Source organism: Bombus vosnesenskii, unplaced genomic scaffold (assembly GCF_011952255.1).
Source record: "Bombus vosnesenskii isolate JDL3184/JDL3185 unplaced genomic scaffold, Bvos_JDL3184-5_v1.1 scf7180000016262, whole genome shotgun sequence".
In the NCBI taxonomy this organism is placed as follows: Eukaryota; Metazoa; Arthropoda; class Insecta; order Hymenoptera; family Apidae; genus Bombus; species Bombus vosnesenskii.
This window is the reverse complement of record NW_022884331.1, coordinates 1,948,340-1,975,628: the sequence shown is the minus strand read 5'-3', so window position 1 is coordinate 1,975,628 and position 27,289 is coordinate 1,948,340. Positions and strand designations below refer to the sequence as shown.

At 39.3% G+C, this 27,289-nt stretch overlaps 1 protein-coding gene across 1 annotated transcript in view; it reads left to right on the top strand.

The window, feature by feature from the left end:
• Positions 1-15,851: 15,851 nt before the first annotated feature.
• The window catches only part of LOC117241965 (lachesin-like), a 76,839-nt gene continuing 65,401 nt past the window's right edge, over positions 15,852-27,289 (top strand). Inside the window, exon 1 of the mRNA XM_033508273.1 lies at positions 15,852-15,921. Coding sequence (XP_033364164.1) covers positions 15,852-15,921 — 70 coding nt within the window. The remainder of the gene's footprint in view (positions 15,922-27,289) is intronic.

Below are 27,289 nucleotides of genomic sequence, written 5' to 3'. Positions count from 1 at the left end.
TAGCAGCAACCACTTCCAGTTGTCAGCAGTATATGTACCACCGCGACACAAAATGACAACACAAATGTAGGAAGAGTACTTTCAACACTTAGGTAATAAGCATATCGCAACGGGAGACTATAACTCAAAGCACACACTATGGGGATCAGGAATCACCACACCTCGAGGCAGAACCTTGGAAAAATACATTAGGAACCACAACCTCAATATATTATCCACAGGAAGGCCGACATATTGGCCGACAGACCTGAGCAAAATTCCTGACATACTCGATTTTGCAGTTACAAGGAGACTAAACGCAAATAAACTAACAATAACACCCAGCCTCGAGCTTAGCTCCGATCATACACCCATAATAATTACATACAGAAACAAACCAATATTTTACAGCAACTCAGAGACACTATGCAATAAAATCACCAAATGGCAAACATTTAAAGAAATAATCGAGAGCAAAATCAACTGCAACATCCCATTGAAAACACTCGAACACATCGAACATGCAGCAACAGCATTGACAGAAACGATCCAAGAAGCAGCATGGACAACCACTATACCTGAACCAACCAACAGACAAACAAAAATAATTCTACCAGACATACTTGACAAAATCAGCGAAAAAAGGAAAGCGAAAGCAAAATGGCAAAAACATAGAACACGAGAAAAGAGAAAACACAAACAAATTTGCAAAGGAAATAAAAAACAAAATAAAAGAGCACAACAATAACGAATTCACAATATTCATAGAGTCACTCTCTGCACACGAGAACTCCAACTACTCCCTATGGAAAGCCACGAAAAAAATAAAGAAACCAATAAAACTAGTCCCAGCAATCAGAAAAGCAGACAACACATGGACAAAAAGTAACGAAGAGCAAGCTAAAGAATTTTCCAACCACATTTACAACACATTTACACCACATAATATCAACAACAGCAACCCCAAATGACATACCCCAAACCACTAGTACCTCAACTGACAAACACTACACCATACCTAAAATAACAGCACAAGAAATTAGAAACACAATCGAGAAGTCAAAAAATAATAAAGCACCAGGAATCGACCTAATCAATGGTAAAATCTTGAAAAACCTTCAGCCAAAAGCGATAAGATTAACTACAATAATATTCAATGAAACACTAAGAATTCAATACTTTCCTAAGTTATGGAAACTGGCACAGATCATAACGTTACCTGAACCAGGCAAAGACCCACACCAAACTACATCATATAGACCAATATCATTACATCCTGTTTTCTCTAAAATACTAGAGAAAGTAATTTACGACCGCATAAAACCCATAATAGAGAAGGAAAAATTAATATCGGATCACCAATTCGGATTCAGAAACAAACACTCAACTATAGAGCAAATGCACAGACTGGTCAACGAAATAATACTAGCACTAGAAAACAAACAATACTGTATAACCCTCTTTATGGACATAGAGAAAGAATTTGTCAAAGTAAACCACGAATGCCAGCTACAAACAATCAGGAAACAATTCCCGGAGCAAATATACCAATTAATAAAATCTTACTTAAGCAGCAGAACCTTCGTAATAAAAATCAAGGACACATACTCCAAAGTCAAAGACATCAAGGCAGAGGTTCCGCAAGGAAGCGTCTTAGGATGAATATTATACACACTATACACGGCCAACATACCAACAACTACCAATAGGAAAATACTGACCTTCGCGGGCGACACAGCGGTACTAGTCAGGCACACTAACCCTGTAACAGCAGTCGCATTACTACAAGAACATATGAAAAAAATAGAAAAGTGGCTACAAGTTAAACAAATTAAAGCAAACCCCAGTAAATTCGACAATATTACATTCACACTGCGAAAACAGATACCACCAAACATCTTTCGTAACGGCACGCACGTAACACAAACAAGGCGAGTCAAATACCTAGAACTCCACATAAATACACATCTCACATGGAAGCAGCATATCAAATCAATAACAGACAAAATACAAACAGCAAGGAGACAAATGTATTGGCTAACAAGTCGAAAATCCAAACTTAGTATAGAAAATAAATTAAAAATATACAAAACGATCATGAAACCAATCTAGACGGATTACCACTATGTGGGACAGCAGCAATGGTCCATATAAACAAAATAGAGACAATAGAAGCTAGAATTCTTAGAACAATAGTAAACGCCCCATGGTACGTTAGAAACGAGGACGTACGGAAGGACCTGGGAATACCAACGGTCAAAGAGGAAATTAGCAGATACGCAGGAAAATACAAAGAAAGAATAGAAACACACCCAAACCGGCTAGCTGCGGAGATGATCAACACCTCAAACATGGATAGAAGACTGACAAGGTAACACCGAGCAGACCTCACAAAGGACACAACCTAACAAATACGAAGATGGTACCCCGCTGGGGGTAGTTACCTACATGATAATCAAGTAGCCAATAAATTCTACCAAATGTCCAAATCGGACAAATTGTGAATGTTAGCAACTAAATAAAAAAAAACGAATCGTTGGATCCCTTATTTCTTGCGGGATAATAATGTGGGAATATAACTCTTTTATTAACTGGTTATTATATATTTTGACTTATCCAACAACTTCAGTATGATACAAGGCTGAATATTTGATATGACAACTACGAACGAGTGCGACCTGAGACTCCTTTCGTGTTGACGATGATGATGACTATTTTCGACTTGTTGGTTCTTGCTGGACTTCCGACTCCTGCCGTTCCTTGCACTGGCCTCTGACTCGAGTTGATTTAGACTCCCTGATGAGATTTGACTGTTACTTGACTGTTCTGTTGACGTAGGCTCGAAATAGACTGACTGGTCACTCTTATGTTGTTACGGAGGAAAGTTTGGTGTGGGCTTTGAACGAAGAACGCGGATTCGTTGTTCACACTTTCCGTCAGGAAAGTGAGGGTAACGATCCGCGATGCCAATTGGTTATGACCCACGTTAATGCATGAAGATATGAGGGGGAAGCCTCCTACCAACGTGGCTCGTGGGTGATCTTGTTCATGGGAAAAATCAGCTTTTTCGTTAGACAAACATTCATTTTTCCCATTAGGTGACTACCCCATTAGGTGATATTTTAGAGCGCCTAATATACCCAAGGACTTTTCTAAGAACCAGCTATAAACCGAAAACTCTTATAGGATTAGAAAATCCTTCCGGATAAGCACATTAACTTGAAAACATATGTTAACAATTAAGTTAAAAAGGTTTATGGTGGATCCTTAGGTTTATTGAGGTTCGGAGTGACGGTACGTGGACCGTAGGCTGCCAGGCAATGAAGGACGTCGCACAAACCATCTCATGCTACGTAACAGTTACTATTATGTATTAGTATGTTACTGGTATTTAATTCCGTATAGGTAAGTTCGGAAACGCTGAGTCACGCAAACGATTGCTATTAACTTCTTTTCCATTGTATTATAATTAATTTCGGCTTTTTTAACCACTGTACTTGCAAAATCTTGTCCGTAAAACAAACCGGTAAAACACTGGATGTTGTAAAAATGATGCAGATGTAAACTTTTCTTTAAATATGTCAAAAGCCTTTTGCTTCTGATCAGTCCATAAGAATTCTTTATCTTTTTTTTTTTTTTTGTAACTGCGGCAGTGGACCCGCGATATTTGAAATATATACTATAAATTTTTCGTTATAACCTACCAAACCTACCTAAAAAAATTTATGCCGCTTCAGTAATTACATGTCTTAGATAAATTGTGTTTTTATGCAGAAATTGGCATTTATTAGATTACAACTTTAATCTACTGTCTGTCACTTATTTTTTAAGAAATTTACTATAATCTTCTTCAATATGCTTTACATGAACGTCAATGAACAACTATATCATCCATATACAGTATACACGAAACATTTTATTCCGCGTAACCTTTCTAGCCAGCTCCATTGCTCGTTGGAAAGTTGGAAGAGCACCTTTAAGCTCGGACAGCATATGATTAAATTCAAAATACCCATGCTGTGTTAAAAATGCCATTTTCTCACGATCCTCAGAGTCCATGTCAATCTGATGTTGATAAATCTAACGTGGAGAAATATATCTGTTGAAGATGAAAAGAACACCGGAGCCTTTGGAATTTTGGACAATCCCGCAATATTGTAATCTAGAGTCTACCATAGCTGTAATTAAACAATTGTAGTTATTCAATCAGATTGTAATTGTTCGCGAGTTGTGATAATGAGCTTGGGCTTAGGGCGACGGCCAGTCGCCGAACGTAGCCGCGGTCACGGGATGAACGCTTTGTCTAACAAAGGTATGGAGTAATTCTATAGCTCTTCTTAAAAGAAATATTTGTGGCGGCACGCGACAGTAAACATTCCAACGGTTTCTGTTCCGTGGCTCGCTACACGCAGACCCTATTCTTCGAGCAAGATGATTGCCAGATGTCGATGCGTCTTCGGAGTACATGTTCAGCTAGCCTGAGGGCCCGTCATAAATCTTAGAATTTAGTTGACTAAAGTCCTTCAAACAAACCGTCTTTGTCCCAGCTACGGGAAGATAGGAGAGACCTATTTTTCAACGAACGGCGTCTCCCACTAGCAACTTTCCCTCGGGGGCGGCTAGCATCTTTTTCTAACCACCGATATGGAGATTGACCAATTAGCAACATCGCCAAATTCCCTCACCTTCTGAACGAAGGGTATCCTCGACGAAACCGATGATCTTATGTCCTCAGACACACCTCATCATAGTTTTCCTCTGCAGCATCATCGCGACGGAGAGTCATTCTCTCGTGAGGTCGTATTAGCGAGTTACTTAGAGTCTGTACGCTCGGTGGATATTCCCCGTTTTCGCAAAGAGTCCGACTTAGATTTTTGTAAGCACGTACATCTATCATCCCGTTGACCGCGGATTCGTTATTGAACCTAAGACCAACATCACTAGTATCGCGAGTGTCCAACCGCCGCGGTTGATTGTCGAGTCGGTATCATCCATACTCGTATTAACAGACCTTCGTTATAACAGTACCTTCGTTATAACACGACGATGGCCGATTCCAATGAAGATTCATCAAACGCCCACAACCTTATTCCTGACCCTTCTCCGACATATCTAAATGATCGAATATTTCAGATATATTTGGTAGAGAAAATGAGTCTTTAACCTCTGAAAATCTCCATCTCATACAATTCCATCAAGGTTTCTCTTCGTCATTCAAATTGCCTTTAAAATCTATCTTTATATTATCACGTAATTTCTTCACTCTGTCTTTCCTAGTCAACGCTTGGGTATCGTGTGCTCGCATAATGTTGCGGTCTTCAGCGGCGATTTCGTCAGATAGATCAGTGTACTGTACTGTTGGTAGTGTTTACAGTTACATTATCGGAAGCTCTAACCGTATCGTATAAATAGTCATGTTAATTATTGATATGGGGCACGTGGCATTCCTAGCCGTAGTCAAATAATTTCCTGCATATACGCCTATTTCTATCATTCATTTCTCTACTAATCCTTGTCCATTATTGTTTGTAAGCTCGTATTATGGTCTCTATACGTGATTGTATACTAACCTTTTATACCAGTGGTCAATATTTGCTCGAAGTTTCTACGCGTGTTCTCGGTTTAATTATTGCCTTGCATTTACTTATGTAATTCTAACATTCTATCAACTTCTAACAGGAAATTTCCTTCTTTTTTGTCCTTCACTACAACACAATATATAACGAACCTGTTGCCTATTCTCACGTTAATGTCAATTTTGCAAATCGTAGGAATTTCTGTGAGTCTTATACCCTTCATGATTATTATTTCGCGTGTAGTATTTACTAACCCTATTTGCTACTATCAGAGTAAAGTTATATCTGCTCCCGTGTCGATTAACACATGCTCTGTCGCATCTTTTATTTCTTTTCTTTCTATTTCTACTATATTCTTTTATCTAAATCTTTCAAAAATACAATTTACCTGATAAGAACTAATACTTCGTCTCTCGTTCGAACCTGATCCTCGAGGTCTATTACTTGCTTCACTTGTATACGATCTAATTACTCTATTTCTGCTTACTGCTGTCATGTCGGTTTCTGAACGTTTCTCTGCTATTTCTACTTTTCGTTTCTCCGTCGTTGACTGGTCAACGTTATATGTGCAATCACTCAGGACATATCTGGAGCTCTTGCAGTAGACATAAACTATTGCAGCGCGATGTACCTCCCGTTGCATTCTAAAGTTTTAGCGATTAGACGGAGGGCGATCAGGTGGTGAAACTAATCGTAGAATGCTTAAACGTGCATAAAAATTCTTTGCAAGTTCCGCTTATCTATGGCATTGCCTACATTCTGGAACATTAAATCTGTGGCTTCTGCTTCCTCTAAAATTCTGGACCTTCCTGAATTTTCACAGCTACGCGTGGAATTTCACCCTAATGCCTGCCCTTTCTTCATCACAGTAGTCACGGCTCCTTTAAGCGCACCAAATTGTCATGATCTTAATATTACTCCCAATTTATCTTTTAACTCTAAGCTAAGAACGTTTGATACCTGCTCGTTCACCAATTTTCTTAGAGACATGTTTACCACGAACTGCTTTCGGCTTTTGTCATCAATTGTGACAATTCACAGTTAGTTTCTCTAACGTGATCGCGAATGATATGACAGTCCCGTCGTCTCTTTGCCGAAATACATTAAATTCAGTTTCTACCGCGCATAATAAACATTTCTTCGTAAATAATGATAACAAGGATATGTTTAGTGTGTTGAAGCTGTATGTATTTCAGTATTCTAGTTGTATTCCTCTATCTTCTAGTTTCCTTCTATCCTCTAGTTTCATCCTTAAAACTGCTCGCAATAATAAAAATTACTCTTCAGTGCAAACTAACAAATAAGAAAGTCCACAAATAAAGCCGTAGTGAACGTATTATAAACGTATTATAAAATGGAATTTAATATCGTGATAATTAATATTCTTTATAATATTAATGACGAATCATTATTTAGATTATTTTTTCTTATGTATTGTAAACTATACTACCTTAAATATTTTTTAAATTAAATTAATTGAAGAAATATCGCTCTAGATTAAGATTTCATCCACACCCAATTTGCTCTATAAAATCATTTGTCTTTCAACATTTTTTAATAATTATTTACAAAGCGGTTGGCCTCACTGATTTCAATGGCCTTGAAATATGTTGTCAAGACCAACATTCTGAACAGTTTCTTCTCATACATATTATTGTCGCCGGAAATTAATTTTCGAAATATTTGCAAAAAAAAAAACCGTTCAATTTACGTTACGATTACAGTTCATTCTGCGATCCGTGCTTTTGTATAACATAACACAACTCATTTTTGATAATTATTTTCAACTCACTTAAAAACGAAAAAGTAATGGGGTATTTTGGGTAACTATTCGACTACATTAAGGCCGCCGATAACGCTATTGTGTGAAATAAGGTAAGGTATTAAATAATAAGACAGATACAATACATATTAAGGCTAATATTATATCATCGTTATTCGAAATTGGAAACACTTCCGATACGATATTGAAAGAAGCGAATAATGTTTACATGATTCCGCGCTAGACACGTTCGATATGTTATATCTTACTGTCTGGATCAACAAAATTTGGTTTATGAACAATTAAATGCTTACATCCTTCTTTATCCAAATCCCAGTAGAATTTCCAGCAATTTGAGATAATGATGGTTCCAGGTCTAATAAGGAATTACTTCGATAAATAAAACCTTTAGAAACTCACTGGCTAATAATGAGTCGACCGTCGTTGAATTTTCTCTTTACAATTTTCGTCTCATCAACTTCTACAATCTCACTCTCACCACCAATTTGAGTCGAATGTTTTTCCATCCATAAGATGCACACTTCTTGACAAAAGCTTGCCCAATCAACGACTGTTTTCAATAATAGTCCCAATTCATTCTTTAGAAATTGCTGCTGCCATGCTCCTAACATCAAACGGTAAATATCTTGTACAGGAACATGTATGCTACTGAATTAAGACTGATAGTATGCACTAATTTTCGTATTACATTTGGTCTGGTGGTACTTTATGACATCTATACATCAAGCTGTCACGATGAAATTTCATTGCATTTCCACATTTAATGCAATTCATGTTATCATGAATTACACTCTGCTCAATTAAAAAATTAATTAATTCATTGCAGCTACTACACATAAATATGTGTAATATTCATTTGATACTATTCGTATAATTTTATTTTATTTAAATATATTCATTTAGTAGTGAATCTTAATACGATATTTCTGTGAAGAATTAAATTACTACATCGGTACTGAAGCAAACTTCTGAAGGTACTACAATCTTGCGATACATAATTTACATGCAAAAAAGTCTAGAGCTGCGTGGCTTGTAATGTAGAATTTCACAGACCAGCGATATACATATTGTAACAGTAAAATATGAATCGGACATATTTGTGCGAATATCTCGGAAACTAAAACCGAGCAACGATAACATATATGGGGAAAGATTGTTTAGAGTGTCGACTTAAACAACATATTTCATATTGAAATCAGTGAGTCCAGCCGCTTTGTAAATAATTATTGAACAGTTTAAGTTTTCTTTTTTAATAAAACCGTTTCGATCATAATATATTTGCCGGAGAAGGAAAGACAGCGGGATTTCCCGTCCGCAATGTTGGGACAAACCCCAATACACTAGTCCAAACTTTCACTATAGCCGCCCTAAGTAATAAAAATAAGAAATAGTCTTAATGTTTCAATCTGACTTTATGACGATGGGTTTGGGCTCGAAGTGACATGACAGGTCACCGGTCGTAGCCACGGTCATGGGAGGTCATGTACCTGACAGAGGTATGAAATGATATGGCTCTCCTTAAAACAAAGATTAACCCGAGACGCGGGGACAGGAGTATATAAGGGCAGCCTCTTTTGGATTGACGGAGTTAGTTAGTGAGTCGTTGGACGATTGAGTTATCGGGAAGTTACCCGAATCGAGTAGCACGTTGATACGAGTCCTCCCGTGGACCGTGGATTCGTTGTCGAACCTGAATTCGCTGCCACCATCATCTCGACTATCCTATTACCATTACTCCTAGCCCCTGGTAGCGTCCACATTCGTACTGATAGAGATTGGCTACATTCGCGACGGTAAAGTAAGTAAAGGTTCATCGAACGCCCAAGTGCCAACCTGTCTCCGACATATTATTAATTTCCTAATAAGGCAGACTATTTAATATGAATTAATATCCGCCCAATCATAGTGACAGAATGCTTTTTCCCTTTCTCTTTACCACATTTCAGCCATTTCAACACATTATAACACTTTCATGAAAAATATCGGCAGAAGGAAGTATAGTGAAAATAAACTGCTGGGAAAGAAACTTTGAGTCTCCAATAATTTGGAGAATCCATAACTATTAAGCGATTGGAGCTAATAAATTGCTTCAGGAATTTTTGCACTTTCTGCTATTAAACATCAAGAAATACATCACGTTAGGCTTCGAAAGAACTCTGTTGAGTTTCCGATTGAGAAATTTATCTTAGCGTCTAAAACAGTATTTCGGAGTAAATATATTTGTCAGATTTGTGTAGAATGTACAGAGTATATACATACATAGATATATATATGTTAATATAACGAATATGTTAATATAGTAAGGTAAACAGTAATAAGGATGGGCTCCAAATAGTACCGAAAAGTGCCGAAAGGTGAGTAATAATAAAGGTCTTGAAATGCAAGTATCATCTCCCATTATATTTTCGATCTAATATTACAGCAGAGATCTGTATTTATCGCACAGAATAAAAACAAGCATTTTTATTAATAATTCGTATCATTTTCAAAGATTTCATTTTTGCCAGTCATTTTTTCATTATCGTCCAAAAATAATAAATTTTTTATTGTATTTATAATTCAATTTTTATAATAAAAGGTACTACTTAAATGATATCATAGCAATTATGACAGCTGATATATGGTATAATTTATTTTCGTTAGAAATAATAGGACACATTGAAACCTACGGGGTCTGTAAATATAAGTAAAGAAATTGTTATATCCATGAAATTGGAAATTCCAATGACATGTCCTTCCAAGTTAACAAGAATACAAATTCCGCGTTAATCACGCTATAATCACGAGTCAAATTAAAATTCCACCGAGGAAATCACTTTTCGTGTGTTTTGTGGCAAAGGTGAAAAAAATGTATGAAATATGTCCCAGCTAGGCGAAACTTCGATATATGTATATGTTTCGGGCGAAGTCTGCAGGACGCGCGGCATCCACTTTGCCCCAGTAATGTCAACTATTATGTCCTGTGACACAAACCATATTCCATCTCTCGGTTAAAATGCTCAGCAGATGTCTAAACATCCTTATTCGGACCCGCAATAATCCTAAGGACCGACATAAATTTTAGTACTATTTACAATCAAGGCCCTCAAGTATCTTTCAAGACAAAACGTTCCTTAGAGTTAATGTTCATTCCGGAAAAACACGGGAAAGCGGGTTTTTTTCCTGTGTACAATGCCACCCATGAGCGACCTTTGGTCCAGGGCGGCCAACATTCATCCATTTTTTTCTTGTCATCATCCAATTAGTAACGATGACGGTTGCCCTCAATTTCTTAACGAAAATTGCCATCAACGAATCTGGTTGTCCAGTGTGCTAGATACACCCATAACTAGTTTTCCTCCTCGATAGTGCTACACACTTAAAAACAGTATAGTAGGGTAGACAAAACATCCTGCATATCACAGCCATCGAAACAATAACCAGATAATAACAGAATAGCCGCGTCTGATAGACAATTACTTTTTTTAACTACTCAACTTACAACTAACAACTCACAATAACTCAACAACTTTTCTTTTTTACGTGGAGAGAACCTTAATGGGCACTCCGCGATCTGCGGAGAGGGCACAGAATAGCGCCAGATTCATATCCCCACGATGACCCTCTTAAGCGCATCAGGAGGGACCCTGAAACCGCAAAAACACACTCACGAGTCCCTCCCCCTCCTTGAGCTGATGACCGTCCTCTCTCTTCGAATGCGCGAAATGCTGTCATACCATATCGCGGCTCATCCTCCGTGTCGGCGTACAAGATTGCCCGATTACCTAACCAGACATTCTGGTAACACTGCGGTACTGATATCGGCCAGAGTCTAATGATCTTACCTGCGAAGTGGAGCTAACTTGCCTTACTAAGACGCGTCCACGACCTCTACCCTATCTTCGCCTATCGATCCACATTGGATGGGATCTTTGCTACCTTTTCCTTTCCGCTGCCTCCTTCCGGAGCATCATCTGCTCGCAGAAGTAGGTAACCGCACTTCTACCATTCTCGCTCGTCAGCAGAGATATAAGCACCACCGGTGGCGAGAGATTTACACCTATTTCCGCGGTGAGAGCAAACGCCGGGCAATTTTCCAGCGTGGACTGCGCCGAGTCCAGCTTCTCATTGTAATAGTGGCAGCTTGCGGTCGCCTCCTTCCTTATCCGATGCAGGTACTCACCGAAACACCCGTGCTCGGTAAGCGTATCTCAGTACATCATGGGAACCCGGAGGGGTTCACCCCCCCCCCCACCGGCTCCGGAGGGAGCCAACCGAATGTTCCACTTTGGCAGAACGACATCGACGACCCTAAGTGCGGACACGCCCACTCTCTCATGAAAGTTGGTCCGCTAATTCTTCGGTTCTATCGCACCTGGTCTCTAATGTCGGCACCCGCAGGGTCAACCCCATCCACCAGATTTCCCGACCAACAGGAGGCGGTAACGGTTGGCCCTCAAGTCCGCCGCTCAGACCGGAGCATTAACCGCACCACCCCGGCGTGCAGTCGGTGCCCCCTACCTCCTGGCCCGCAAGTTCCAAGCAGTAAACGTCATAAGGCATTCGTCGTGTCCTCAATCAACGGTATTAGGCGCTACAAGAGTGCACCAAAGGTCCAGTGGCTGTCGAGAATGTGACCCATATATTTCATCCGCGTTCCCACCTCGACCTCCATTCCTCCCAGTCTCAGACGATACCCCGCTGGAGGCGTCCCGCGATCTGCCCGACTACAAAACCGCAGGGCTTCGGTCTTTTCAACGGACACCTCAAATCTCAATCCCTTGATGGAGCCGACATCATGGACAGATGGTCCCCAGATCAACACCAACGTGTCATCTGCGTAACACGTCAGTGCCGATTCCCGGCATATTGTTTATCATCTCTCCTCCCCCGCCGATATAGATGATACTTCGGTCCCGGACATACGCACGAATTATGCCGTGCAGATAGGGAGGCTCCCGATAGAACTCCAGGGCTTCCTCTATTTTCTCCCAGGGCAAATTATTGGAGACAATGATAATGTCCAATGACACCGCCAATGCCACATCTCCTTGTCGCTCGGCCTGAAGAACTAGGGAGCGAACGATAGCATCGGTTGTAGAACGCTCCCTCGCCAGCCGTATTAGCCCGGACTCTGGATAAGTGCTCCTCTAGGCGGACAGCTATCACTATCTCAAGCAACTTGCCTGCCTTATTCAGCAGACACAGCGAGAGGCCGAGAGAGAATACAGAGATCTCCCCGGCTTCAGAAGAAAGACCATCCCCCCCCCCACCACCGGTCGGAGAATTCACCCCAAGCCAATTCGCCTCAGCCTCGGGGCCAATTCCTCGGTAACCCCCCTACACAGGCGGCCTGGGACTCCGTTGGGACCCGGAGATTTGCGCGTTCCGATCGTCCCTACGGTCCCTGCCCACTCTCCTGCTGACACCGGCAGGTACAGGTTCCAGTCCTCCGTAACGTGCTGGGAACGTAATGGTCGCGCCTTCTCTCCCCCTGCTCTTGACAAACAGAGTATCGACGACCCATTTCAGGGACTGAGGGTCCATCGCTTCCGTCGCGTGAGGCGTCAAAGGGCGGAGTATTTTCAACACTACCTTGCAAGGATGTCCTCACGGGTGGCCTCAAGCGACGACTATAGCAGCCGCCGCCATAAAATCCTCATCGCGGTGCGTCGAACCCCACCGCAGCAATTTCATCCGCCCTTCCCGGCGGACGCCCGGGCCCCTTTAGCCTGGACGGGTCCATTCCGCTTCCATTCTGAAACAAGGTCGATGGCTGCGTGGTTCGTCCAAATGAGGTCCACCATGGACTTGCCTATCCGCGTGTTAGACGACCCCTCAATATAAAAGTCGGAGGTCCAGCGCAGCGGCCCACTCTAACACCATACGCCCGCTCCCATTGGAACTACTGAAACCCCACGCTGTTGCATGAGCGTTAAAGACTTCTAGGACCCGTGATAGACGGGCTTGTAGACGCCATGTGCAAGCCGCAAGTCTACACAGCAAGAAGGCGTACTCCGTGATTCTAATACTGGGTGACACATATACGGTCACAACGGCCAGGTCCCCCCAATATACCGCTACAAAGCCCCGTACCCGCTCAAACTTCGAACAGGTGGGGCTACCCCTAATCCCAGTCCCAAAAATGGCGACTAAGTTGTCCCAGTCCCCAGCGCCTTGGGTCTCTTCGAAACTGTGGTTCAGTCGTCACCGTCAAACCGATCACCCGCTCCACCATGCTCTGTGTCAGCGATTGAAGTTAGTCTGTAGAAGTTTATTTAGTTTGGTGAAGGTGTTATCTCCATGGTTTCTTCCAAGCGTCTTCACACAGTCAGCTCGGCTGACTCTACCTTCTCTCGTTTTGCCAACCGAGCCATCCCTCTCTATATTCCACCACCGATGATACTGGTGACGGTGACAACGCTTCTCCTCCTTTTTGCCGGAGCCGTCGCGGTCACGTTCACACTGGTACCCTCTTTCTACCCCGCGTCGATATATCATCGTAGAACTTCCCGCCTCCACGTCACAAAGAAAGCTTATCGTAGGAATCCCGAGTCGCTCCCCCCAAACCCGACGCCTCCGATATATCGGAGTTTCTCCGGCTAATCTCTTTCTTTGCTTCCTCACCAGACGCAGAAACACGTCTGGAGGCCTAGCTGTCCACCCTGAGCGGCCGTGGTCGTATGATGACGACATGGTGGGATCCACTTTACTACCACCACCTACGACGGTACTAGGGCATCACTCCCCTGCACCGTACACGTTGCTGTTTTGTTTGTCCATATCCATGATTTATTTTCTGTCGTCCAGTCGTAACGAGGAATTCACGTCTCACTCACTCCTTCGCAACCTACCCCGGTCAAGGCCGGTGTACGGTGACAGGGAGCCCCACAAGAGGGTGTGGTGGGCGGTTTTGACCGGTATAGGCTCATCAGCTTCTACGAAATTCTCCACACCGGACTGGCGTTAGGACAAGTGTCCTAAGACACCGATCGGTAACTACCCAACTATAAGAAGATATCAGATCCATTGGGGTTCCCTGCGGCGTGGTCTTACTCTATGAGAATCCATACCCGTCCCATGCTCCCCACAACTCGACAACTCAAACCTCGATAACTCACGAGTAACGATTAACACGCACCTTCTCGCAATTTACTCGTAAGAGCAACTAGTCGCAACTCAATCTTATCTACAATTGTAATTATTAATCACTAAGCATTCTCTCCACCAAGATGTCCCCTTTTATACCAAAGTCTTCAGTACTCGTACAACATACGTATGTTCCACAGTTGTGGATAACCTAAGATGGTCACCGACACCTTTTTTAATTGCCCAATGTCCTAAACTTCCACGGACATATGGCCAATTGGGATTTTCCATCCTTCCCGGCCTGTCAGCACTATCACTGTCTTCTACCTGTAGTTCTTCAGGATTTTGCCAAGAATTTTCCACGATAGTGCAATAATGTGAAGTAAAGTTTATTACTAATGCTATATAATTGGAAATATTTCTGTCATTATATTGAAAAACAGAATTATTTAGTTGTCGACATTATGCGTTCCGCGAATCTAACTATACAGTTTCACTGAAAACCTCGTTCATATTTAAATTATGCGAGGCTATAAGAAACGTTCTTTGAAAATTTTATTTGCACAAAATCTGCTTCAACCCAATACCAATCACATATGCAAGGCAAAAATTGTTAACAAAAATATTTTTTGGCCGAAAATCAAGCCGCCTTTGTTTTGTGTGAGATTGGTATTGAGTTGGACTAGATTTTCACAAGTGAGCAGAGCAAGCGAATGGAATTGAAGTAAAATTTTCGAAGATACTTCTTATAGCCTCAGATACGTAGTTACGAACGAGGTTTTTGATGAAGCTGTATATTCAGAGTTATAAAATATGATAAAAAGATAAGGAGTTCAACGACTGGATAGTTCGATGGATGCAAATGGGACATTCCGCGGCGCACGGAGCGATGAACATGTCAGTTATGCGTGTGACTGTGTCACAAATCGCACATGTAGGCATAATGCATTGTAGTGATACCGATAATTTTTTGCAAATACTTCAGAAAGTAGGACTGCGCAGCAGTTACATGTGTACGAGGGATTTGTCCCGAATGATGATTTTGACAGTATATTTTAAGTTCATTGAAATAAAAAAGGACCAGTTTTCCCCACATTGACCTCCCTTTACTATTAGCAAAATGATTGTCAAGGTCGGTTTCCGCCAATCGAAGATTTTTATATCCCTAACCCTATAACGATTCTTTGTTTCAACAGGAATGTCTCTATGATGACTAAATTAGGAAGAAGTTAAAGTTAGTGTTGCGCTACTCATATTGATTGATTATTATCCAAAATGAGATATGAAATTAAACGGAAATTTCACACGTAAAGTTAAGAGTTCTACTTGTTCTAAATGGTTAATTACTGCCGTTTAATTATTTCGAATATTGTGTTAATCCTTTCTTTTTCATGTGTTTAATTACCTTTTTCTATTGTTCCAGCTAGATCGATAACCGTAACAAAATGGTGAATCGGCAAAAAGCACTACTAATGACGTTAATAGCTCTCTTAATTTATCCGAACGACATTTTTGGTAAGTCTTTCGCAAAAGAAAATTTTAATGAAGCATTTTCATTTCACAATACACTTGAACACACACAATGTTATAAATATTTCAAATAAGTAACTTAGTTGGCACATTTTTCGACAAGTGTTAAAAATAACACGTATGACATCTGTCAAAATATTACTTGAAATTTCGTCAACGAACATAAACGAACAACACGCCACAATAATTATCGTCTTATATGAAAGAGCCACATTTATATCGGCAAATATGAAACATAAATATTTCAAATAATATTAGTAATTATATTAGTATTAATATAAGTAATTCGACTAGTACTCAACAAATAATACAGAAACAATAATCAATACCACTTTAACATGCCTTGAAGTTGTTTTCTTAATCCTGCATTTTCTGAAGTATTCTCGATAAGAAACTATCTAGCTTATAAGAAAAGAGCCAAGACTGATTAATTAATCTTGTTTCTATGTAAGTGTAGCGGCACGCGAGCAGGATAAATTCAAATCTTATTGTTGTTTTGTTTCGGAGTATCAAGACCGTTAGGTCACGGGTATTGCAAGGAGTAATGAACTCCGAGCAAAACAATGTCGCCGCTACTTTCAACCGTCAAACGCAGTCGAGTTCAAACTTTCCGACTGTCCCCCGACCAGTATAAATAAACAAACGAAATGACGAGCGAGAGTTCAACGTAAGCATATCGACGCATCATAGTGTATACGGAGTCTCTTGACACGCGCGTATTTATTTCGATAGATTATTATACCTGGACTTGCGCTTCGTATCAAAGTATACCTTTAATAAAGTGCTCACGACATATAGACCGTTAATAGTGATATTTGAATAGATCCATCCTCTACATAAGAATTGCTATTATTTTATCGGATTTGCTAATATTTCCAAATAGAATCCGCAAATTGATTGTATTTGAGATTGCAATCTCGACTTGGTGAAAATTTTTAGCGCACAATCACAATATCACATAGCGTTTAATCTTAAACAAAACATAAATGACGAATGTTTTGGCACACGATCAATCTTGTTTTTAACGAAAGTAATTAAGTTTAAGTGGAAACAATTGAAGTAAGGAACTATATATATAGTTATTTATATACGATACGATGTACGTGCGAGCAACTTCTCATCTATTCCTCGAGACAGGAAAACAAAATTATCTTAACTAACAATATTCAGCAACCAGTTTCTGAGATCGTTAATTACCGTGGAAAATTATTTCCATATGAATTTGAAAAAACGAACAAAATACAACGAATGCCGCGAGTTATTATAATGCATCCACAGATTGCATGATCAATTTTACTTCTAAGCTGTTCTTTTCACGACCACTTGTAAATACAATACCGAAACTAATCCGCCTTTGAAATGCGCGCTATCACCGACAATATGCGTTGATATTGACTTTACGGCATTCCCTCCCAGTGAAATATTAGTAATACTTTTTGCGAACCGAGCCAGCTATGCTGTTCTCTTTTCACAGACAAATCGAATAAAGCGGCAACTTCCCAAAAATACTTGTATGAACCACATAAAAAGAACGTGAAACCCACCGTGGTTGCAAATGTACACGTTTTTCCTTCCTTCCACTGCTCTCCTCTTTTTTCACACTTGTTGCGATTTTTCTTAGGAGAAGTTTTCGATATTTTCGCGTGTATGAGATAACTTTTAGTAACGATAGTAGGCTACTATAAAAGGAAGTAATTACAAAAATGTGCAACATTTTCTTTGTATCTTTAGAACAAATACAAAAAGATATTCTATTATATTTATAAGTAATATGTTACAATTTGCTCCACACTTAGGCAGATTTGTATTTTTCATTCGTACAATTTTTGATCACTTGGTCTGCGAATTTTAATTTCGTCAAAAGAGGTATAATGCAACTAAAATGCGACAATTTATTGTCAAATATCAAATGTATTTTACCAAATGTCCAAATCGGACAAATTATGGATGTAAACAACTAAATAAAAAAAAATATCAAATGCTGCAATAGGTCGTTTTTAACAAAAGAATACGGAGATATTCACCTGCAATGCGAGATAGCATTTAATTACAAGCATCCTTTAATTTTTGCCGATTTCCGTAAAAAAATGAACTTATTCAGTGAAAAATACTCACATTTCTATGTACAAGGTGTATAAAAAGGAAGTGTAAAAATCATATTAACACGATTCTACGCCCCTGGCTCGGAAGAGATTTGTAAAAAAAAGTTCATGCAAACTTAATCTTCAAGGTCAATAATTTTTATGATTTGCAACGAATTCTACTCGTCACGAGGAACAAAAGTCTCAAAGGTACCATGAGTCGCAAATCATCCCTTCTCCCGAAAATAAATGTTAAAGTATTAATAGTTCTTAAACTAGCTTTGTTCGCAATATGTTTACATTTATATGTCGGGGATGAAAGGACATCGGAGCCTTCCCTTTGGAACTTCGGGAAAATCCCTTAACACCGTAATCTAGATTCTATCATAAGCGTAATTAAACAATTATCGTCAATCGATCCGATTGTATTTGTTCGAGATTTGTGATAATGAGCTTGGGCTCGATGCGACAACCAGTCGCCGAACGTAGTCGCTGTCACGGGATGAACGCTTTGTCTAACAAAGGTATGGAGTAACTCTATAGCTCTCCTTAAAAGAAATATTTGTAGCAGCACGCGACAGTAAACATTCCAGCGGTTTCTGTCCCGTGGCTCGCCATACGCAGACCCTATTCTTCGAGTATGATGGTTACCAGATGCTGACGCATCTCCGTAGTACATGTTCAGCTTGCCGGAGGACCGTTATAAACATTAAGATCTAGTTACCTAATGTCCTTCGAACAGACAAACAGTCTTTGTCCCAACTTCGAGAAGATAGGGAGATCTATTTTTCAACGAACGATGCTTCCCGCTAGCAACCTTCTCCCAAGGGCGGCTAGCATCCTCTTCTAGCCGACATGGAAATTGACCAATTAACAGCAACGTCAATTTCCTTCACTTCCTGAACGAAGGCTATCCTCGACGAATCCGATGATCTCGTGTCCTTAGACACACCCCATCATAGTTTTCCTCTGCAGCATCATCGCTACGGAAAGTCATTCTCTCGTGAGGTCGTATTAGCGAGTTACTTAGCGTCTGTACGATCGGTGAATACTCCACGTTTTAACGAAGAGAGTTAGTTTAGTTACACTTCCATCGTAGCCAAGCAAGTCGAGTACGATTTGGGCTTTGGAAGAAAGCACATCCTGTTATCCCGCTGACCACGGATTCGTTATTGAACCTAAGGCCATTGTCATTAGTGTCTAATCACCGCGGTTACTTGTCGATTCTAGAATATCCACACTTGTATTAATAATCATATTTGCACTAGTCAATGTCTTCTCTATTGCATAACAACAATGTGTAATCCTAACGAAGATTCGTTTCACGCCCCTAATCCTAATTCTAATGTAAACCCGACATATATTTATATGTAATGAAAAAGTAGCATATTATTTTTGAAGCGACGGGAAGTTACAGACCAGCTCGTGAAATGTATCAGAATATAGAAATAATGGAAGATATGTAGGGGACATCCCGTAATATTGCGATTTTTAGCGGCTATGTTAATAATGTAGTAATCAAGAATAAATTACGATATCTGATGATCGATCCTTCATTAATTGGTGTAAAAATGAACCGGTTAATTATCGCTTTTCCTCGTGCTTATCTGCTATTAGACTTACATAAACTGGTTCGGCAATCACATGAATAATTCGAGAAAAAGGCTTACAACCTTACAAAATTCGTCGAGTTCAAGCACTTCAAACGAATGATTATACTACTTGATGAAGCTTTTGTCGTTGAATGCTAGATAAGTTACAATTCGTCCTACACTTTTTGGAGCATATATTATTTACGGATGAAGGAAGTTTTTTAAGTTGTAGTATCCTCAATCGACAGAGTGTCAAAATTTAGGCATATAGATATCCACATGTAGTGGTTGAATGATTTAACTAAGGATGATTCACCACAAAAGTATGGACAGGAATTATTGGAAATCATATTATGGACCCTATTTTCTTACTTGCATCGATGAAGAGTGCAACATAATTGCAAATTCCATGCTAACATCTCCTAAGCGAATTACGTGTAATTATACCACAATAGAGTCATCACTTCACTCATTTTATGCACAATGGTAATATACCTCACCATAATCGACTGATATAGAAATTTTTAAACGAATTGTTTGGGATAAGATTGATAGGGCGTAGACCTGTTCCTCATATGTGACCTCCCTGTTCATGGGATTTTATGGCACTGCACTTTTTTCCTTGACAAAAGAAATTGTTTATAGTTCAAATGAATAGATTACACTCGTTAACCTCTTAGGTACGGCTGAATTTTGCGCGGGGCTGTTTCTCTGTACGGCAGAGTTTGACGCGAATTATGCGTGAACGATACACCACTGCAGAGTGTGACATTTTACACAAACACGTCGGAATGAAGTTTTTGATATCTAAATTATAATTTTTCTTAAAAATATGATGCATATATTTTAACTTTAATAATTTACTTTAATAATTAATAATACAATTGTGTGTGATATACTTTAAAGCATGTGTCACGTAAAATAACAAAATAAAAAAAGAAATTTGAGGTGAAAAATAAAAAAAAGAAACTTTATTTTTTTCTAACAACAATCCACTTTACAATCCACTTCCGAACTCTAGGTGTGACTTTCCAAGACTGAAGCTCTTACAATTTGACTTTCGATCGGATCCGATTACTTTCTTTTGTCATCCCTCAACATCCCCACCGTCCATGCATTTGCTCGGCGTCCGCGACCGTTGCCACGTGCTCTTTCTTCTAGAACCTTCGGTGGAAGCACCGTTCGGATGTTGATGGTTCATTAGGCACTTCAGTGATATACATTGTCGCTGAGTGCCGCCACATCTTTATCTCCATCGTCAGTCCATCGGATTTGAAGTGCGCAGGTCGTGACACTCTAACCGTCGCTCGTGGTACTACGATGTCGCAGACAGATCGTCTTATATGACCGGCGAAATATATACAATCTAGCGACAAGCGCGTAGTTCTCATCAAGCAGCGAGTTCTAGAAACGTCGATTCGCCTTCGGTCCGTTATTTCATATACAATAAGAAGGTGGCACACGTGATCATAGGCGCTAACGGTGGCGCGACCCGAGCATAGTGAGGGTCGTGTCCGAGAGAAGACAAAGAAAAGGATCGAAGGGCAATCAGTATCATTTGAGGATTCAAACGGAACGCAACGAGAGGTACTGACGAATAAAATCGCTTAGTCTAACGAATACATCAAGAAATATTATAAAGTCGGGTCGAATTACTAACAAACTAATTGTCCCTATCATTAAATAATTTGTGGCGTATTCATTACATTATTTTTAAATATTGTCAAATGTACAAGTTTATGTTAACCCTGTTAATTCAGTGTTAAACTCATTCTAACCACCTCTGTTATCTTAATCGAAACAAGGGAACGACTAATTCGCGGCGTCTATTATCCGAACCGTAGCGAGAATTTACGCCTCTCGCTGATGCGTTTTCCTCGTGACCGCGTCTCTCCGCGATCAGTCGTAACATAATTAACAGGTCTATTTTATTTCTCTATTGTTATCGATACCATAGATTGATAATATTTATCAAACGCATTACAGAATATCAATTCTCAGAAACAGTATGAAATTCGTAAAGATCGTCATTTATTATGGACAACAAAACAAGAGAATAACAGCAGAGAAGATCATATTCCTCGAATTCGTGACACACACAAATTTTAATTATTCTTTGACGATTTCACACGCTGCGTTACGCATAATTCACAAGCAGGTATCGTAATCGCATTTAAGATGTTCTGAGAAATGCGTAACGCTTCCAAAGTCGCATTTCGATCACCAAATACATCGAATAGTTGGCGATGTTGGAACTCGTTCGAAACAAGCATCGGGTCTTTTTAGTGTAAGGACGGAACTACCATTCCGCAATCGTGGTTATTTCAAGTACATACTTCTATTTTCACAGAAGCATCCGCCTCATAATAAGTGCAGATAGCATTTCCTTGAAGAGGAAGTAGAAGAGGGACATGCTGAAATGAAAGCATGTGGCTTAGCAATTCGTAATGACGCCGCTTTCTAGCATCAATTCCTATCGATTAACCGAGGAGTTCGGTGAGTTCGGTTTTATACTAAAAAAAAAATAATTTTGTAGTTTTTCTTTGGTCGAAATGCGTACTACGGCAAGATTTTCTTCTACATGTTTAATGTCTGAAAAATGTAAGCAAAAAGTGATGTATTTTCACTTATTATTTAAACAATTGTCATTTAAACATATGTAAATGTCTATGACGTACTAACAATCCATATTATTTTATCTGGAAGAGTCCAGAAAATTTTTCGTATTGAGAGCAACTCAATAATTACTACTGTAAAAGCGCTAAAAGTCTCCATAGTAGAAAGTTTATAGTGACAAACAATTGATTTGTTTCAAAACTGTATATGGGTATTTGTCGTTTGTGAATTGGTATTTAGCCCTCAAAAGTCTACAAGAATCGCCTATTGAAAGTTACAAAATTAGAAGAGTGTTATTCAAAGCAATAGTTAAGTGCGCGTCCATTCGATAAAAATTTCAAACTCGATTTTCTCGAAAACGGAGTCTCAAACGAAAAAATGTTATTCTTCTTTTCCTACTTAATCTTATATGTATCCTGTACCACCCGTCCGACCTGACTCTGTACATATACACATACATATACAGGCGCACGCGTATAAAAGAAATAATTTTTCAATAAAACTAAGATCTTCTGTGAATTATCAATTACTTGAATAATTCCATAAGCTCAAAGTGCTTTCGTAAGTTCGACAAAGGTATCCAAACAGACGTTCAGAAGAATATATAAGAAAGACTCGAGTAAATCATGCTTATAAAACGATTTTCGATGGGAACAGATTTACGAGAAATAATAATTCTGACCTAGCTAAGGATGGTGAACTTGTAAAAAGGGCAACGGGCGCGAAGAGTTCAACATGTTCATTATATCGAATATTGAACAACAATGGCCAACAGTGAATGGGATAAATAAGATTCTGAAGGAAGGTGTGAATTCATGAAGGGAGGCTTTTAGTTAATTGGGAACTTGTGCTTATCGCCTGCTTAATTAGCAGCAAAGCGAAAAGGGAGGGGCTATTCAACTCAAGAATAAGCAGCTATACTCAAAAACAAATTGAATTGAATCAGTTCTGGCTGCTATTTATGGCCTTGTTCGAGCGTCCTTTTAACGGCCGCGATGAAATTTTTTACGTTTTAAAGAGCAATCGAGGTGAAGTGAAAACAAACAGAAGAAAAATGAAGAAATGAAAAGTTATCAATAGGATTTTAGGAAATCGGTACATTCTTTCGTTCCTTTTTTCTTTTTTCATCGAAGCAATAACAAATAATTAACTGCGGATGCACATTTCACTTGCCCCATCCTCCTCTGCTACGCTCTAATTTTTCACGAATAAAATTATGATAATTTATGTTTCTTCAACAATCTTTGATCGTTTATTACACACCCAAACCACATAACTTTTCATTTTGTCGTTCACAGATGGTGATTTTACTATTAGAACTTTCAAAAGTTAATGTACAACTGAATCAGGTATACTGTTGTTTAATTCTCATTTTAATTCTGCAACTGTTTAGATGCAGCTTTTATAAGCATAAGGTTAGACCAACACATTTTTGCATTCACCTTGCGATTACCTTACAAGATTAACAATAGCTATACATATACAGGACGGTATTCTACTATAGACCTTTAAAATAGTCAATATATTTTTCTTTGTCTTTCCTTAAGAAACATCATTTCAAAAGTGAAAAGCTCTTATGTCAAAAATTAAGTAAATGAATGTTAGTGCGGTAGTTACTTCTGGCTATTTAAAACTTTTCGAATTTAGCGGTCAAGTTCAAAAAACGGGTGAAACTGTAATAATAATAAATAATTTTTGGATATGTTGCTGAAATCAATATTTTGAACAACCTTTTCTTGTATATGTAACTATCGGTCGGCCATAACTTTCGAGATGCGCGCATAAAACTATCGATACCATCATACTGAATTCTACCTATAATTGTGCGTTCGTAAAGGCATATGAGTTAGCATCGGTTGCCGGCAACCTTGCGGTGGACGGATATAATAACTTAACTCTTCTCTTCTATTAATTGCATACACATTTTAAACGAGAATTGGAGGAGCTCGAGTAACTAACTAGTGCACAGCTGCATATGTGAGACTGTAAGAGATGTCTGGTATAATTGAATAAAAACCGAATATCATCAATGTATTGGATTTTCATTTGAGTTAGTTTCCTTAATCTGGCTTGCGTAAAATAATAAAAGTATTTTTTTTCATAATTTTCAATATTCAATATTAATTCATTTACGATTTTTATAATAAATTTTTTCTTATTGCACGCAAGCATTGCAGGTTGCTTCATAGTGGCCGAATTGAAAAAGCTATTTCAAACCTGATACATCGATGACATTCATTTTTAATTGAATTATAACAGACATTTTTACAGTCCTGGGCATGCAATTGTACATGGAGCTTTACCCGAGCTCACCCCATCCTCTTTTGTATAAATAAACAGAAGATTAGTGGTAGTTTTCGACCAGGTCACTCTATTCGGCTGTTGGAAACTAATACAGACGCATACGCTATGGACACACAATTATAAAGCAGAATTCACTGTAGTGGTATCCATAGTTTTTTGCAAATATTTCGGCAATTATTCCCGACCAGTAGTTATATGTAAAAAAGAAAGTTGCTCAAAATGTTGAACTTTGCAGCACATTTAAAAATCATCAAAATCGGAAGAGACGTAGGTTTTCTATAGTTTCAACAAAAAAGAAAAGTGGATTCTGTACGTTACAGAATCTAATATAAGGATAATGGAAAGCGATAGTTTTCGTAATTTTCTTCTATCTATTCATAAATATTTGCAGTAAGAGTATTGCAATCCTAAGTGTTTTCCTCTCCAGCATTGCATTTTACCATCGATATTTATGACTTGTGCAATGAAATGTACGTAGCATGCATGTAATAGTGACAGGTTCGTCTTGAAATTGAGTTCACGCTCGTGTCCGTTCTCATTTCATCTGCTTTGGAAAGTAAAAGAAAAGGAAAGAAAGAAAAGAAACAAAAAGAACGGAGAGAATTGGATAGGAATGAAAGAGAAAACATGACACAAAATAAATGTACAAAAATGCGGTATTTTAGAAACAATGTCAATTAAAAAGAAACAAGCGAAGCGAATTGGAGAAAGATGAAAGACTAGAATAAGCAAGACAAGAAGTGGAAAGCCGATTCATTAGAAGGACGACAGAACTTTTAGTCAAGATAGGATAACTAGGATATTAAGGAAACTAATTGTAAGATATAGAAAAGTTGGGAAAGAAAAATATACGAAGAACAAACGAGAAATTACAGAATACCGAAGAATTGGAGCAACTAAAACTTAAAAGACTACAAAATGCGGGTAGCAATAACAATCACACAGCGAAAAATGTTCCTTGATTCAATAAATACTAAGTAGATATAGGGAAACACAATACCAAAGCTGTTAAAGTAAGGAAAATAATTTCTCAACATTACAAATCGACTTTGTGAACATTTTTCTACCTACATGTGAATAACTTATTTGTATAGTGCATTCGTAAGAGTAGTTTCGCATCCCACTTCCTATATATGATGTTTTATAGAAGATAATTCAAATCTTCCTTTCAAATATTATAACAGTTCTGTCCGAGCAGCCGAGCTAAGCGGACGTGAAAAACAGTGCTTCAGAAAAGTGCGGCGAGTGGGGAAGAGAAAGTTACGAACGGCTACACCCATAACTAAATGGTGGAAACCCTGGTGTCTTCTACTAAGAAGACTACAAGCAAACCTAACATGAAAAAACAAATCTCACCGATAAAAATTATTAACAAAGACGAACAATGCTACATAAATAAAACAACAAACACATCAAAAACAAGTCAACAAATAAACCAAGAACAGGACTGCTCAGTTACAATCGAAGTTGATATGGAAACCAATAAAGAAACAACTCAACAGGATGAAAGCTGGAAAGTGGCGAGCTACAATAAAAAACGAAAAATAACAGGTAATCTAGACACAGAAAATCAGCGATGGCTGCAAGAATTACCATTAAGAAACTCCTTCAGCTCGCTAACGGAAGAAATAGACGATGACCCAACAAGCAAAATCACAACTCAACCAACACACATGTTCGCTGTGGAGTGCCGAAGCGTGCAGACGTGTCTCTAGTGCCCAGCGTAGTTCGAAAACAACACGTGTCGCCCAAACGTCGAAAGAGAACACAGCTAAGTGCCCCTTACCCCCTAGGGAGAAGAAAATCCCACGCACCTAACCCCAACACGAATACTAGCCTCACAGCCTCACGACTAGTTGTTCATTCCGAATTAACTAGCTCGATGATGGCCCAGCAACCGCGACCAGGCTCTCCGGAGCAGACTCGCAGCTACCCCGAGCTACCCCCCCCGTGGCAGAAGTGTAGTAGAACTTTCCGCACTAACGACGCTAACACTACAAAGAAGAGGAAAATAGAACCAGCAACGCAAATAAACACACACAACAGGTTCGCCGTATTGGAATCCTCAAACGACGCCATGGAAATCGTAGAACCGCCACTCCAACCAAACCGCCAAACCAACACTCACAGAGAATCCCCCCTCCCCCACCAATTTTTGTGGACGACGTCATTGACATACAGACAATGACCAAGTCCCTAGAGAGAGATACCAGCAAGGAGGAATATAACCTCAAGATAAGCAACAACAAGGTGAAAATACTACCGACGAACCCAGAAGCTTACAGAAAACTCACCAAGACATTCAGGACCCTGAACGCCAACTTCCACACCTACCAACTTAAACAGGAAAGGCCTTTCCGGGTGGTCCTACGAAACATACACCACTCAGCAGATATAGACGAACTAAAATACGAACTCTCAAAACTCGGCCACGAAGTCGTCAACGTAAGTAATATAAGGCATAGAGTCTCGAAAGACCCGTTATCCTTATTCTTCCTAGACATTAAACAAAAACCGAACAATAAGGAAATATATAACATCAGTCGCCTAATGAACGCGATAGTAAAGATCGAACCACCGCTCGTGAAAAAAGAAATAGTGCAGTGCAAAAGGTGCCAAAGGTACGGTCATACGCAGAAATACTGCAACCATACTTTCCGCTGCGTTAAATGCGCAGGCTCTCACTCCACTGACCAGTGCGCCAAATCACCGGAAACCCCAGCGAAATGCATCCACTGCCAAGGGGACCACCCTGCCAAC